At 39.3% G+C, this 16,784-nt stretch overlaps 1 protein-coding gene across 1 annotated transcript; it reads right to left on the bottom strand.

Annotated features, from left to right (window-relative positions):
- Positions 1–4,137: 4,137 nt before the first annotated feature.
- Positions 4,138–11,398, bottom strand: GJA10 (gap junction protein alpha 10). Its single transcript, XM_039343055.1, has 3 exons — positions 10,645–11,398; positions 8,069–9,667; positions 4,138–4,976 (listed from the first exon to the last, which is right to left on the bottom strand). Exons 2-3 carry the CDS (start codon positions 9,655–9,657, stop codon positions 4,964–4,966), a joined length of 1,602 nt encoding a protein of 533 aa, XP_039198989.1. The 5' UTR covers positions 9,658–9,667; positions 10,645–11,398; the 3' UTR covers positions 4,138–4,963.
- Between the last annotated feature and the right edge of the window lie 5,386 nt (positions 11,399–16,784).

Here is a 16,784-nt window from a genome sequence, read left to right as displayed (position 1 = left end):
TTTTATCCTAATGTAATACCATAAAACTAATACCTAGTGAGAGATACGCAAAAAAAAAATCCAAGTTCAAATTGTTTTGCATTTAAAATGCCCATTTTTGCAATTTGTTTATTTATTGAACTTTGAGGCTGCCCAACTCCATTTGTTTAAATAAAGACACTCAAACAGAACCACTCAAATACAGCTAGTCCTCAACTTACAACAGTTCACTTAGTGACTGAAGTTACAACAGCACTGAAAAAAGTGACTTATGACCATTTTTCACATTTGTGATTGTTGCAACATCCCCATAGTCACATGATTTCCATTTGGATGCTTGACAATTGACTCACATTTATGACGGTTGCAGTGTCCTCTGGTCACGTGACCACCTTTTGCGATTTTCTGACAAAGTCAATGGGGAAACCAAATTTACTTAACAGCCATGTTACTAATTTAACAGCTGCAACAGCTCACTTAAATGTGGCACAAGAAGTCGTAAAGTGTGGCACGAGAAATCACAATTACATATCCATGGCTTGCTGTGGTGTAATCATGATTCATGTGACTGGATTACAGTCATGTGACCGCTGGGTTGCTGCAATGTCTGGAAATCCAAGGAACCAACATAGGCGCCCCTCAATTAGCACCATCATAACTTTGAACAGTCACTGAATGATGGTGGTTGAGGACTATCTGTTGAACAGGAAGAGCAAAATAGGGACCCCGAGGCACTCCGTAGGTGAGGGACCATAAGCACAACTTCAGGTCTAAAGCATCCCAGGAGGTGCCAATTGCTGTATATCCGTCTTCACCAAAGGTCCACTGCTAAGACCTTATCCATACTAAACCTTGCCTGGCTACCAGTCCTGCCAGAGCTGGCTTTGTCTCCTTTGACACGAGTCCTACCCAGCTGGTCTCACTAGCTGTCGGTCTTGCCAAACTACCCAACAGCCCCACCACATTCACACCATTTCCAGCTATCTCCATGGCATCCTCCACCTCTTGCTGACCTCTGCAGCAGTATTCTGGCTTAGGACCACTCCAGCCATTCTAAGCTCAATGACTAGCATATCACTATGTAGTCTGCCAGCTTGCAGTTCTATCAACTCTGATGATACCCAAAGTGCCCAAAGCAATCTCCAATTCCACAGCTGGTGGCTGAACCTAGTCAGTCTTAGTCAACACGAGAAGCTAATTAGGACTGGCCCTAATTAGGGGCTTGGATGAGAGAAATCCTGGGAAAATAAGAGCTGAAGAACTAGATTGGGAAGTCAGAAAGAAGGCAGTGGCAAAAGACTTCAATTAACATCAAGAAAATTCCACGCTCAGAAGTTGAGTTCATTTCAAAGGAAACTTTATTTTTATGATGTTACAGAATTGTGTTATTTTCTAGTATTAATTTAACAAACAGAACAAATACTCTTGGATTCTATGCACTTCATTTGGAAGTAATTCCCACTGACCTATTTTTCAAGCAAATATTGATAGGACCAAAGCTGCATATTGATTTCTAAACTGTTTGAACAAAAATGGACTTCTGCTGCTTTTCATTTAACTCTCAATCCCTCCATAGTGGATGATCGCACGGTTCGCTTTGCTGTAGATTTTTGAATTTCAGTTTCTTGATTAAAAAAAAGTTCCAACATACATACTTGATTTTATTAATCAAATTCCTTTTTTTAAAAAAAAAATCATGTATTATTCTCAATACCGTAATGGATGAGAATTCTATGGTCTGTTTTACAGTATTAGCAATGTTATCATCTGCTGGCATGCAGAATAATTGTCTGTCAACTATATGTACAAAATAACCAGGCATTCGGCTTTTCCCATTAAGTACATTAATTAAAAGAATGAAAAAAAAAATTAGAAGGATATGTCTCCTACTTTACTTGTCAGTTCACAGGTAACATTTCTTTACAAGTTCTAATTAAAAGGTGCAGGTTGCACCATGGCTGTAGTGTACAGGAAATCAACTTAATTCCAGGTAACAAGGCATAAAATTGCAACCCTGTAAACTTAATTGCGAGATTTTTTTTTTTTGCATTAAAAATCCTGTTACAAAATGCAGACATAGAAAAAGGAGAGATAGCTAGCTTGCCTTCGGCATAGTTAACAGGTGTACAAACGACAAATGAGGAGGATCTAAATAATTTGGATACCCGACTATGAATTCTGTTTGTAGGTATGACTGTCAGCATGAAGATCTGCACTTCAGAATTAGTTGCCCTGTTGTCAAGACTGGCCTTAGAAATACATATTTAAAAGAGGGAAAATACTTTCAAGTTTTAGTCTTCTTCAAGGAGACTCTTCCAGCCAAGACTTAAAAAGGTAACTGCTCACCTCTTGGTTTCTCCAATCCCAACCCTATGGGAAATTCTGAGTTTGCTGCCTTTCCCCTTATATTCATGGCCATATTTGAACACTGGTGAAAGCCCATGATATTTGTGAGGGTCTTAGATTCAGAGGTGCCCAATAGTAGGTTCCCTCTACCAGGTTGTCTTCTGGCCCATGACTATCCATTCTATCTGATGGCTTTGTAGGCATCAGACTTAATATAACCTCTAGAGCTAGGGGGTGACAATGAGTATAAGAGATACTGAAGGAACAATGTAGTTCTTCACTTACAACTGGTTGCTTAATGACCATTTGAAATTACAAGGGGCATAGAATGGGTGCTTCATGGCCAGTAAAGCACTTCTGGTCATTGTAAAAAGTTGTGCTGCCCATTCCCCCATAGTCACATGACTGCATTTCAGGTATTTAGCAATCTGCTCACCTTTATGATTGATCACACTGTCCTGTGTGTGGTTTCTTCCATTTGAAGAACGTGTTTGAGCCTAAAACTATGGCATTTGTTTAATGACTGCGGTGATTACCTAACAACTGTGGCAAAAATGTCTTATAATCACCTCTGGTCAACTTACAACCATAAGGACTTGCATCCAGTCCCAATTGCAGTCGTAAGTTGGGGACCACCTGTACGGAAGAATTGGGGGGGGGGAAACAAGGGCACAGCTACCTGAGGGGAAGAGAGAAGAGTGCGATGCAGTAAACACTGAGAGAAAGAGAATTCAGGAAAAGGAGAAGAGATGCATTGAAAAGAAAGTCAGAAATATAAAGAAAAAGGCTAGCCTTATACAGGTAGTCCTTGGAAATCTTGTAGGTGGAATAAACAACACCCTCCTCCTCTCAAACAGGAGGAGTATTCCCTCTTTAAAAAATTAAAACTGTTCAGCCCATAACTATATATTTGGAAGCCGCCAAGAAACAAAGTCATACTTACAGCCCTTTGAAAAATATAAGATTAGTACATTGAAGGGTCTGGGAAGAGAGAGACACAGCTGCACATACAGTACCCAGGTTGGATTTAAACATCTTTGTTAACATCCCCATGATCATGTGATCAGATGCTTGGCAACTGGTTCATACTTATGACCGTTGCAGCGCCTCAGGGTCATGTAATCCCCTTTTGTGACCTTCTGACAAGCAAAGTCAGTGGGGAAGCCAGATTCACTTAACAACCAGGTTACTAACTTATCAACTGCAGTGATTCACTTAACAAATATGGCAAGAATGGTTCTAAAATGGGGCAAAATTCACTTAACGAATGTCTCACTTAACAACAGAAATAGGCTCAATTGTGCTCGTAATTTGAGGACTATCTGTAATGAACATTTTCTTTCTTACAATAGAGGCCCTTTCCTTAAGTAACAGGTAGGCAACCTTGGCTCTTTTATGACTTGTGGACTTCAACTCCCAGAATTCCTGAGCCAGCATGGCTCAGCTTGCAAACCTCTCCCTTTCCCCTCAACATGGCTGCCTCAGGAATTCTGGGAGTTGAAGTCCACGAGTCATAAAAGAGCCAAGGTTGCCTACCCCTGCCTTAAGTCATGCTCCTCAGGTAATTTGAGTTTGCCTTATTAAGAGCAGCCTGTTTACCTCTCTAGCTGGCAGTGTTCACAAGGAAGCCCTGTCCCCAGACAATTGTCTTCTTCCCTTGTTGTGCATTATTGACAGTTTATTTTTAATGCAAGTCTATCCCCACCCCCTTGCCTTGTTTTCCCATAAATTATTGGGGACAGGAATAGCTCTGGGTTGAAAAACCCAGGACCATCCCTATGTGCACGGAAACCCAATTAGTTTTGAAGCAGCAGCAAAATAGGGCTATGAAAGTGCTTATGCTGGAAGCCGCCAAAGTAGAAAAAAAATGTCAATTGCATCTTTGGAAATCTTGTAGATGGAATAAACAACACCCTCCTCCTCTCAAGCAGGAGGAGTATTCCCTCATTAAAAAATTAAAACTGTTGAGCCCATAACTATATATTTGGAAGCCGCCAAGAAACAAAGTCATACTTACAGCCCTTTGAAAAATATAAGATTAGTACATTGACGGGTCTGGGAAGAAACACAGCTGCACATACAGTACCCAAGTTGGATTTAAACATCTTTGTTAACATGCAACATAGTGCTGGAAAGTTCTAGTGAGGAGCTTTCATTGTTTATTCATCAAGTCCAGAGACAGGAAGAAAGGAAGCAGTCTCCTCTTTCTTCGCCCATCTTTATTGAAGTTTTGTGTCTTAGCAGAGTCTTGAAGTTGCATGTTGAGCTGGATAAGAAGATGGCAGTGTTACAAATCAAGTTATCCCTCCCTTCTATGGTCTTCACTGAGGAAATAATGTTCTTTTATGTCCACGGAAGCTTCTCCTGCTTATGCAGGAGAGAAGACAGTGCAACCTGAACAAGACAATTATGGCTCAATCTCAGCCAGCAGCAGAGAACTGCAACAGAACTGCCCAGAAAACAGAAGTTCTAGAATTCTTAAATATCTGCCTTCAAGTGCTTCCATATCAGATCGGAGGAGAAGTAGGAAATAATTCAGCTTCATATTGGCAAGGATGTGCTAATGGCAAGGGAGATTCTTGCTGCTCTGTAACATCACGGTTATATTAGTATTACTTTTTCATGATGGAAGAGAGTTCTAAGAGCACATTCTGAAAGAGAAAACGGAGAGGCCGAGTCAGCTTCGAGGACAAACAAAAGCTAAATAGCTTTGAAGGTTATTTTAGTCAGTTACTCATTTGGACTTCCTTTGTTCTTCTTCTTCAGAAGGTGAACCCATCTGCTTGATCAAATCAAGATTATTCTATAAATTAATCTTAGAATTTGTGTGGTCCGGTAAGAAGGCAAGAATAAACTTAAAGGCATTACAGAATGCCAAAGAAAGGGGAGATTTAGGTTTCCCAGATTGGGAGCTATATTACCAAGCAGCGGCCCTAATATGGATTAGAGACTGGATAACCTTAGAAAATAAAAGATGTTTACATTTAGAGGGTTATGACCTCCAGCAGGGTTGGCATGCTCATATATGGATGGGGCAAAGCAGAAACCACCAATATTTTTAAGGCATAAGGTTTGGCAAGAATTAATTAAAAGCTGGAATATAGTTAAACGTCAATATTACACAAAGATTCCGGCTTGGCTATCGCCATTGGAGGCAGTCACATACACCAATTTGTACAGAAAAGACAAAGCTATTATATATAAAGACATCTTGACAGAAGAAGGTTATTTAAAACAAAAATGAACTAAGACGACAAGGAATAGACATGGAGTGGTGGTCTTATCTCCAGATACAAGCAAGATACATGAAAGATAAGCAAGAATGGGGAATTAACAGACAAGATACGGGGTTAGATAAAATACTGCTAAGCTCGGAGAAAAAACAAAGAATATTTATAAACACCTGTTGGAATAGAAGCTATATGAGGAGCAGGTTAAAGAAACAATGGTGACATGGGCAATAGATCTAGGATATAATATAAATATGGATCAATGGCAGCAAGTATGGGAGCGAAATAACAAAATCACAGTGGCGACATCATATAAAGATGGTTTACAGATGGCATCTCCCCCTGGCCAGATTAGCCAAAATGTATAACAGATATTCATCTAGGTGTTGGAAATGTAAAAAAGAAAAGGGCACCTTTTTCATGTATGGTGGACATGTAGAGAAACACAGGTGTACTGGCGTATGGTCTGGGAATGGGCAATAGAAATGACTAGGCAAAACATTCAATACAAACCTGAGACATTACTATTAGGAATACTAGAGAAAAATGTAAATAAAGAGGACACATATTTAATTATTCACGTGGTTACAGCGGCAAGGATACTATTTGCTCAAAAGTGGAAAGCAATGGAAGTACCGAGTGGGGAAGCACTAATAAAGAAAATTATGCATTGCGCAGAACTAGATAGGATAAGAAAAAGATTAAAAAATCAGGAAGAAACAGAATTTTATCGAAAAAGGAATAAATTTTATAGATGGAGGGGAAAAAAATGGAGGTCACAGTAAAGAGATAAGCTGAGATAGAGACCAGAAATGTATAGTTGTATATAGATATATTATATGTAATTAATGTACAATATGGACTGAGATGTCAGTCAAAGATGATTTACCATGTTCAATGTTTTTAATTCTTTTTTTTTCTTTGTACCCAATTAAAACTTTTTTAAAAAAATCAAAATTATTCTAGCTTCGTTTCCCATTGTTCATAGTGGCCAGACACAGGTACTGCCACTCTCCTGTCCATTGCTTCCCAACAAGCGGGACTCATTCCCATTTTGGCCCGTGTGTGAGAATTACACAATAGATACTGTTGAGTCACAATTGATCCATGATGTTGTTGGAACCCAGGATGATGTTAACTTGCCTTTGGAAGCTAGCTAAGTTAGAGGCCCTAGGCTATCTTGCTGTTCTGACAAAATAGTTATACAGATATTAAAATAACAAAATCTGCCATCAATACTGAATCGTTCATCGGCTGAATTTACTTGGGTGAACCTGGGTTCTAGCATTATGTGGAAAGGACCAAAGACTACTGATATAATGATAGTTCAAAATAAAAGCAATTGGGCTCAATTGTGGTCATACATTGAGGACTACCTGTATATAACAGACAAGCACACTGTGAAGTATGCAGATAGTTATCTGCTCAAAAATCTGAGTATAATTCAAATTTGGACTCTGGGGCTCAAAATGCAAATTAAATCATCTTGAACCTATAGTTTTCAGTTCCAACAAAAGTTGTCTGGGCAGAATGGGGAAACAAAATATACATTCTTAGCATAAAATGTCCTCTTATCTATTTCTTTTCTCTATTTGACACATTCACACTTTCCTCTTTCAGACATGCAGAGAGTTCAGGTCAAATATAGCACACGCACATAAGACAGAACAAACATGAAATTAAATAAATATTAGAAGAAAATAAAGATATACATTTAAATAAGGGATGTCAAACTGCCTGCCCAGCCCGCAGGCCGGATGTGTCATCCGGAAGCCATGCCCACCCCATTGTTGGCAATGGCAAAACCGTCCTGATACGTTGCACGACGTCATGTGATGTCGCAAGTTTGACATGTGTGATTTAAATTAAGAGGAGTTTAAAAAAGCACCCATGCTGAAATCATTTCAGCAATCCAAAATAGAAACTTAGTCTTACCTGCATATAGTTTAGAAAGGTCTGTGCAATTAATTGTTTAAAAGTCTTATCAAGAAATGTGTGAATTTATGCTGTAATAAACAAACTTGGTACTCTTTTGATACAGTTTGTGCTTGTTTCAACTTGTAATAAAATTTCATTAGAAAAAATACTTTACAAAAGTATTTAACTTGTTATATACCTTTTAAGACACAACTTGGCATTACAGAAATTCTGGATTTTGAAGCTTTATCCCGCACATTAACTGTCCTAACATTTTAAAACTGAGTTATTCTTGCCTTATTTCTCTCCCCCCCCCAGCTGATTTTATTTAGTATTATATAAATAATGCGCTTCTACTAAAACAAGTACATTTTCAAACACTTTCCTTGATTTGAAGGAACCGCACTATCTTTCCACCTTCCATGTTTGAACATTTTTACAGACAAACCTCTAAGCGCAAGGCCTAGGCCAGGGGTAGGCAACCTTGGCTCTTTTATGACTCGTGGACTTCAACTCCCAGAATTCCTGAGCCAGCCAAGGTTGCCTACCCCTGGCCCTAGGTTAAAAGGATACTAAAGAGCAATAATTCAACTCACACTATAGTATAGCAGAATATATCAGTATAGCAGAAAGGTTGCTTGGGTTTACTTGCCATTGACATTCTGCGTTCCCTTGTGGAGTAAAATGAATGCGTGATAGGAGGGCTGCGGTCCTCTTGCCATTTAGCTTCCAAGACTGAACCGTTCTGTGAATCTGAGGTCACTGAGTTGATATCCAGCTGGCTCTCGGACAGCATTCTGGGTAAAAGGCTGGCGTTGTGGTTCTGGTAAGGCATGGTGTTTGGAGAGCTGCCATTATCATCTCCTAAGTCCTTGCTGCCAACTTCCCAGCTTTGCTTCCGAAAGGTTGCTTGAGGGCTCTCCCTGGGGTTGGATACTATGGAAATTTTAGACGCATGTGGAAGGGTCTTGGATTCATCTGAGGTGTTGGAGTCATGCTTTCTGTAGAGGTCGACAGCCTGCCCTGCTTCCACTGGAATGTTGTCGGTGCTGCAGGGCGCAATCAGATGCTCATCGTTATGGCACTGACTCGTGAAGTTTGTATAATGCCTGGGGAACAGCCTGTGTTGATGCTGTCCATTCCCATTGGGATATCCGAGATGCCCATAAGAAGGATGTGGTCGATCTTGATACTGACTGGGCCAGCTTCTGCAGTTTCTGCGCCACTGTTGCTCCACATTGCCCGGGTGCTGGTTTTGTTCAGTAAATATATATCCTTCTTCAAGATTCAAGGAAACGGGTAGTCTCCCTTGTTCCTCTGACCTAAATTTGTAACTATCCTGGTGGGATGAATCACTCAGTTTGCAAATCTGCTGGATCATTGAATTTTTCTTGGGGAAATTAAAGATAACGTCCTCTTCTGCCGTCATTAGCTTCTTCTTGGACTTCCTGCAAAGGGTATTTCTAATCTTCTTAATCCCCAAATAAACAATCTCCAAGATATTCAGAAAGAGTGAAACGGCTGCAATGCTATGCATGAAGACCATGAAGATTGTTTTTTCTGTTGGTCTGGACACAAAGCAATCCACAGTGTTAGGGCAAGGTGGAAGGGTGCACTTATACAGTGGATGCATTTGAAACCCATATAAAAAATACTGGCCCACCATAAACCCCACTTCTAAGACTGATCGGGTCAAGATATGAAGGATATAGGTCCACAGCAAAGCCCCTTGCAAGGGAGGCTTGCTTGCTTTCTTTTGTTCTTCCAGCTTCTTCAGCTGCCTCTCTATTCTCCGATGATCTTCTATAATAGGGTCTATCTCTTTGAGCTGCTCTTTGAGGTGAGCTTTCTTACACTGCCTCTCTTTCTCAAGGGCTTGCAGTCTATAAATGGCGTGGCCCATATAAACAAGCGAAGGAGACGAGACAAAAATGACCTGGAGCACCCAGTAGCGGATCAGGGAGATGGGGAAAGCTTTATCATAGCAGATGTTGTTGCAACCTGGCTGCTCGGTGTTGCAAACAAACTCCTCTTGCTCATCATCCCAGACTTCTTCAGCAGCCACACCGAGAACCAACATGCGAAAGATGAAAAGGATGGTGAGCCAGATTTTGCCCACTATGGTGGAATGGAGATGGACTTCCTCTAAGATGCTGCCCAGCAAATTCCAGTCCCCCATAGTCATGAGATCATCCCTTTAAAGTAAAAGAGAAGTGCATCGCTCAGAGAGCCATTTACATATTTGTGTAAGCACCAGCATTTTTAAATGGTATTACTTAAATTGCCTGCAGTTCTATTTAATTCACTTGACATGCATTAAAATAAGGAGGCATCATATAAAGCAGTGTAGAGGACATGGGGAATGGCCGTAAAGATCAGGAGGAAGAGCTGCTATCAAGAAGATGGTCAGATAAGTGGAGTTTCAGCCTGGGCCAAGAAAATAACTTGAGAAAACATCTTTGGCAAGTTTTCCCTTAATTCAGTGAAGCTTCTGGGTTTTGGTTCAACAACTTCTGGATGACCAAACTGAAAAAAAAATGATTGCCATGATGGTGTGGCCAATGACTACTGTAAATATCTGTATTTCAGAACATGTCCTATTCTATAACTTCATGGAATTCTATGAAAACCAGTGGCTTTGGTGAACAGAAAACCTCCGGCAAAAATATTTATAATGGAAAAATTAGACAGGACCCTGTCTCTAACTTTGTAACAAAAACAAGTATCCTGTCAAATTAATAAATAGTTTTAAAATGTAACCTGTTTGATCACAATTGTCAAGGAACACTTCTGTGCATCCATCCATCCATCTAGAAATTAAGAGTCCTATTAAAACCGTGGCTTTGTATTCCTTTCCATTCTAGAGAGCTCACAAAGAGAGCATCAAGAAGTTAATAATTTAATATTTGCACATTGCCCCATTTCTGAAAATTATCCCCTCGCCATTACATTGTGTTCTATCAGCTATCATTTCATTTCAACTACTTTCAGATCATCTTGGGGCAGTTAAATCCACAAGCTGACAACAAGATGCATAAAGAGGATTCCCTTGTGATGGAAACAGATCTCCCTGCAAAAAGACATTTATTTTTATATGTATATATGTACAACCACAAAGTCACAAAGACACACACACACACACACACACAGACAGACAGACAAGTTTTCTTACCTTTTCCTTGATTTCTGTCCAAGGCTGCAATTATCAGCATAACCAATAAAGTAAGGATGACCTCAAATAAGAATTGATTTCTTCTGGTCACATGGAGATTTGTACAGTTTTCTTGGCAACGCTACAGAAGTGATGTGCCATTGCTTTCTTCCAGAATATTTTCCAACTTCCCAGATGGAAAATTCATAAAGAGAAAAAAGACAGATTTCCCTTTGGGAAAAAGAATGCCTTCAGGAGTAATGTTTTAAAATTATTAAAATTTACCATAATCTCTGTGTAATGACTGTTTAGCTATATTGTTTCCTTTAGAACCTATTTTATTCAAAGTGCCTTTACAGATTAGAGTAATGGAGAGATTGGAAATATTATAATACCAAATATAAATATTATTATACTATGAGCAATTTATATCAGAATGTAGGACTCATTGCTAAAAACTGAATTTGTAATTAAGAATGTTTTCCTCTTTGCAGACTGAAAATAACTTCAAATATTACTCTCCTGCTTACCATGCTCATGATCTCTTGGAATAAATACATCAAAACTGGTCCCTTGAAATTACCTCATGGTCTTCAGCGCTGTTAATTGCTTCATTTTCCTCTGAACAACTTAAATCTATTTTTAGTCCTGACACGACTGTAAATCATAATTCTGATGGCTGCTGGGATCAGTAAATCCAAAGAATACACCAAAAAATGACAAGCTGACTGATAGGACAGAGCCACTAGTTGGAATGATCATGCAATGGAGACCGACCAAGTTATCTCCTCAGCCTTCCTGTCCACTTCATTGCCTTGTAATGCTACTGCTTACTTCATTCGGATGCAAACACTTTCCGTCTTCTTGCTGAACTGCTAAGTAAATCAATTCACTTTGTAAAGTGAAATGAACAGTCTCTTTTCACAGCTCTGGATGTTTTCTTTACATTCTGTTCGTTTTCCTGGTAATCAATGCTCAGTGATCAATCGGTCATGTCCGATTTCATAGTCTATTACACACCAGCAAAGAAAAATACATGAAACAGCAGCTCAAACTAGAAAAAGTTTTGAAAGGAGAAATCCAATTTCCCATATATATTTTTTTCATTGGCCTTGGTTACTCAAGCCCCTTACCTACTTCAAGGGATGAACAAAACATTCACAAAAAGGAACAAGCAATATAAATTATATTCCCTTTTCGGGGCTGCTTGGAAAGATAGCAATTAAAAGAAAAGAAGAGCAGCTTCAAAGCCAACTGTGTTAATATTGTTCAGCTGCTGACTAAGAAGCAGATAGGAAGCATATTAAAATCTTCAGTTTAGGGAGTTGTTTGTGTAACTATAGCCTGAGGTACTTTTCGGTGTTGGCTTGTGATGGTTGTAGAATCCCATTAACCCTTCATTTACTTAAAGCAGTCTGCAAGAATGAGAATATTTTGAGGACCTGTTATAAAATAGGGATTAAGAAATCACACAGAGAAGGGATAATTGAGTTATAATTATGTAAAAGCTTGCTTCTGAGAAGGTCCCTGCTGACTTCCATCGAATTACTATATATAAATAGGCTGAAGACTAAAACTGATGTTCATAAAATCACCTTGCCCGTGAGGGGGTCATGGGGGGAGAAATTATTTATTTTCTAATTTTGAGGCCATCCAACTCCTTAACCACTCTGGGCAGATGAAAAACTAGTAAATTAAAATAGAGATCATAGCCAACCAGAGAGTCAATACAACCAATTATAAAACCAAACTTTACTAACAGGAACAACACAATTACCCTATCCCAAGGAAAGCCTTTATTACAATGGAAACTAAAGCCTGTCTGATGCTTGGAATATTAATTTGTTTATTGTTACCTAAAGAGTTTATAGACGGAAACAGATGGACAATCCTCAGGAATCTGAAATATGCAACAATATAGAAGGAAAAAAAGAACAGTAAGTTAGGACCATCTTTCAGTGTGGAACTCTTTGTGCTTACACTAAGTAGAAACAGGGCTAAAGAAATACACTGCCCCTAGCAGTTAGCTACTATCAGCTATAATACCTGGTTTTCTCTTCAGTTCATCAGAAGTTGCTTTAGAGTTATCATAGATTGCTATGCCTTGCTACCAATTAAAGGTATGGTTTGCTTTTCTTCAAAATCTGTAACTTGGAACTTCTACCTCCTTTCTTTTGCTATATCTTTACTTCTGCCTCTGGACATAATTCGAAGGCATTGCTAGGAAAGCTCAAATGTGTACAAAATGGTAATCCATGTACAGTAACACTATCTTCCAAACCACAAGAACAAGGGGATGTTTTTCGTACATCCTGGAGGCAATGGGTAATTTGTATTAAATTCTTTGTACACTGAGGATCCAATTTGGGATTGCTGCTACCAAGCACTTGTGAAAAACAAGAGTCTGGGGTTCTTGTGGAGCTAATGACATTATACTAGACTGGGAAAAAGGGTAATTGGGTCAAACAGTTTAAGAACCACTGAGCTAGAAAGAAAGTCACTGTTATAATTAAAACCTAAATTAATCCAATCAAATTGTTGCTAAATTCTACTTTAGGAATTTCACATTGAACTCTCCTTTTTTATGGAAGATTAAACTAAAATCACTGATGTGAGAGGAAAAAAAAGGAATTGGCTAAAGAAGCAATAATTATGAGGTTCATATGCATGTCACATTAAACATATGACTGTTTAATAGGAAATACACCACAGCCTAATATCAACCCTTCCTATAGTTGACATATCAGCAGAGTTAGGTTTCCTGCAACTCATTAGAACAGTGATTCTCAACCTTTTTAATGCCGCGACCCCCAACCGGTCGTAAGTCGAGGACTACTCAACCGGTCGTAAGTCGAGGACTACTCAGCTGGTGCAGCACCGTTTGCAGAATGGGACTTTTGGCGGGCTCAGCAGGGCAGAGACAGCCTGGACAATTCCTATTGGCTTTGGAAAGCCAATAGAATTAGACCCTATTCAAGAGAGTCTATTCTATTGGCTTTCAAAAGCCAATAGAATAAAAGGGAGTAGCACAGCTAAGGAAAAGGGGAAAAAAATGGCGGACTGCGTTGTTTGGCGATCCCCGTGAAATGGTCGTTCGACCCCAAATGGGGTCCCGACCCACAGGTTGAGAACCACTGCATTAGAACAAATGACTCATGTTGGAAAACCACCTTCATCTTTCTTTGGTAGGCACTGATATGATAGAATAAATTACTGGTTTATAAGGACTTTTAGTATACTCTGCACAGGTAGAGTTGGATGGATGGATAGATGGAGGGATACTAATAATGTATTGTGAAGATCCTAGAAAAAATAATTAAAGAAAAAACAGATCTGTGAACATCTATAAGGAAACAAAGCCATAACTAGTAGCCAATACGAGTTTGTTAAAAACAGATCATGCCAAACCAATCTTATCTCATTCTTTGATAAACTGACTAAACTAGTAGACCAGCACAACGCAGTGGACATAGTATACTTAGATTTCAGTAAGGCATTTGACAAGGTCGACCAAAACCTACTCCTTGGTAAGCTAGGAAACGGTGGAATAGACATCACCACCAGATGGATCTGTAGCTGGCTAACAAACTGTACTCAATGAGTAGTCTTCAATGGCACTATATCCACATGGAGAGAAGTAAGCAGTGGGGTACCATAAGGTTCCGTCTTAGGCCCAGTACTCTTTAATATTTTCATCAATGACTTAGATGAGGGAATTGAAGGGGACTCATCAAATTTGCAGATAATACCAAACTGACAGGAATAGTCAACACCCCAGAAGACAAACTCAGGATCCAAAAAGATCTTGACAAACTTGAACAATGGGCCCTATCCAACAAAATGAGTTTCAATGTGGAGAAAAGCAAAGTTTTACATTTAGGCAGGGGAAAAAACCAAAGGTAGAAATACAGATTGGGCGAAACCTGGCTTAAAAACAGCAACTGTGAGAGGGACCTTGGAGTCCTAGTAGACGATCCCTTGACTATGATCCAGCAGTGTGCAACAGCAGCCAAAAAAGCTAATACAATCCTGGGTTGTATAAACAGAGGCATAGAATCAAGATCACGTGAAATATTAGTACCGCTTTATAAAACCCTAGTAAGATCACACCTGGAATACTGCAGCCAATTTTGGTCACTATATCACAAAAAAAGATATTTGAGAGTTTGGAAAAAAAAATCAGAGAAGAGCAACTAAGATGATCAAAGACCTGGAGACTAAAACATATGAAGAATGGCTACTGGTCTTGGGTTTGGCTAGTCTAAAGAAAAGCATAGGGGAGACATGATAGCAGTGTTCCAGTATTTGAGGGGATGCCACAAGGCAGAGGGGGGCAGGTTGTTCACCAAAGCACCAGAGGGAAGGACGAGAAACAATGGTTGGAAACTGATCAAAGAGAGAAGCAACCTGGAATTAAGGAGAAACTTCCTGACAGTGAGGACAATTAACCAGTGGAACAGATTACCCCCAGAAATCGTGGTCACTCCATCACTGGAGATTTTTAAGAAGAGACTAGACCAGTGGTGGCGAACCTATGGCATGGGTGCCAGAGGCGGCACTCAGAGCCCTCTCTCTGGGCACACGCGCCATCGCCCCAGTCCTAGGCCTTCAGCTGGGTTTTATAAAACCTTTTCGCTTTAGGCCTCTGCTACCATGTGCAAAAAAAAAAAAAGTTTCAATCAGTCAATTTCAACTTCTTGCGGGAAAAAAAAGATCTTGCAAAGTTGGAATTGATTGATTGAACTTTTTAGCCCCACCCAGTCTGCCATTACCACCACAGCCACACCCACCCAAGTGACCACACCACCCAATTGGCCACGCTCACCCGGCACTTGATGATGCGTAAGTGGGTTTTGGGTTGCAGTTTGGGCACTCAGTCTCTTAAAGGTTCGCCATCACTGGACTAGACATTCACCTGTTTGAGACGGTATAGGTTCTCCTGCTTGAGCAGGGGGCTGGACTAGAAGACCTCCAAGGTCCCTTCCAGTTATTCTATTCTATTCTATTCTATTCTATTCTATTCTATTCTATTCTATTCTATTCTATTCTATATAAAATTTGGGGATCAAACTAAAAAGCCCTAACTGAACTACATCTTTCAGTGAAACTAAAGCGCTAAGCTATACAGGAATTTGACACAAAGAACATCATTTAAAAGTGAAAATGATACTAGGGCAAGCAAATAACATACAACTTCAAAGGTATTCATCCCCTCTTTACATGCCCTTGTCCAAAGGGAATTAGAGTCCTAGCTCAGCAATAAAACACAGACACAAGGAATGCTGATTCAGGAAAGTAGCCGTGCTGAGAAGCAAGGACACCCAGGGAAATCTCAACAAAACAGACTGCCTTTGTTAGCTCAAGTACGCCATTGCATTCACCCCATTATCCTGACCTAACAAGTTTTAAACTCAATGAAGTTGCTACACTAATTAAATGTGTATGATAATTTGTGTCAGTCTACCAAGAGGGAGTTTATCCCCTCCCTTCTTTTGGCTTGTCTTGACCTCTAGAACCAATCAATAAACTGCATGTCCTTCAACGAAATTATGCTGATCTCTGGTTTATCTGAACTCAAAAGTTCTCCTGCAATTGTCAATACCCTAAGTTTTCCAGTTATAACATACAGCTGTGAAAACTGGAACTTTGGAAAAATTGAAATGAAGACAAATTTATGTATCTGAACTGTGAGGCTAGATGCAATTATTAAGGCTATTTTGAATAGTTCAATATCGGATGATAAGTTCAGTATCAATAAATCTAATCGCTAGCTGTCCTGCATTCCATTAGAAGTGCTAATAATGTTTAAATTTTAGTTAATATTTCATCACCAATATCTATTAATAAAATCCATTAATAATAATATATGTAAATATTAAATATAAAGGCAAAAATCATTGGAGATCCTAATGGTTATAAAAGTCAAAGGCAATTGAAGGCTTACAGAAGACAAAGTAGTGAGATGCTGATTATACAAGCATGATCTTATGAGAACTGAAAAGGAATAATTACTGATAAAATAATCCTCGCAAAATGATATATATTTTATCACAAACAGTTGTGGCAGAGCTAAATGCAGGATATATGTTTTCCAGAGATTTCTGCTCTGCATGCAGAAGTATCTTTTATATTTGTGGGTCCAAATAAGAGGGCAATCTTAA

This window comes from Crotalus tigris, unplaced genomic scaffold (genome assembly GCF_016545835.1).
Source record: "Crotalus tigris isolate CLP2741 ecotype Arizona unplaced genomic scaffold, ASM1654583v1 scf7180000017833.3397121, whole genome shotgun sequence".
Lineage (NCBI taxonomy): Eukaryota > Metazoa > Chordata > Lepidosauria > Squamata > Viperidae > Crotalus > Crotalus tigris.
Note: the sequence above shows the minus strand (reverse complement) of the source record. Positions and strands in the feature narration are given on the sequence as shown.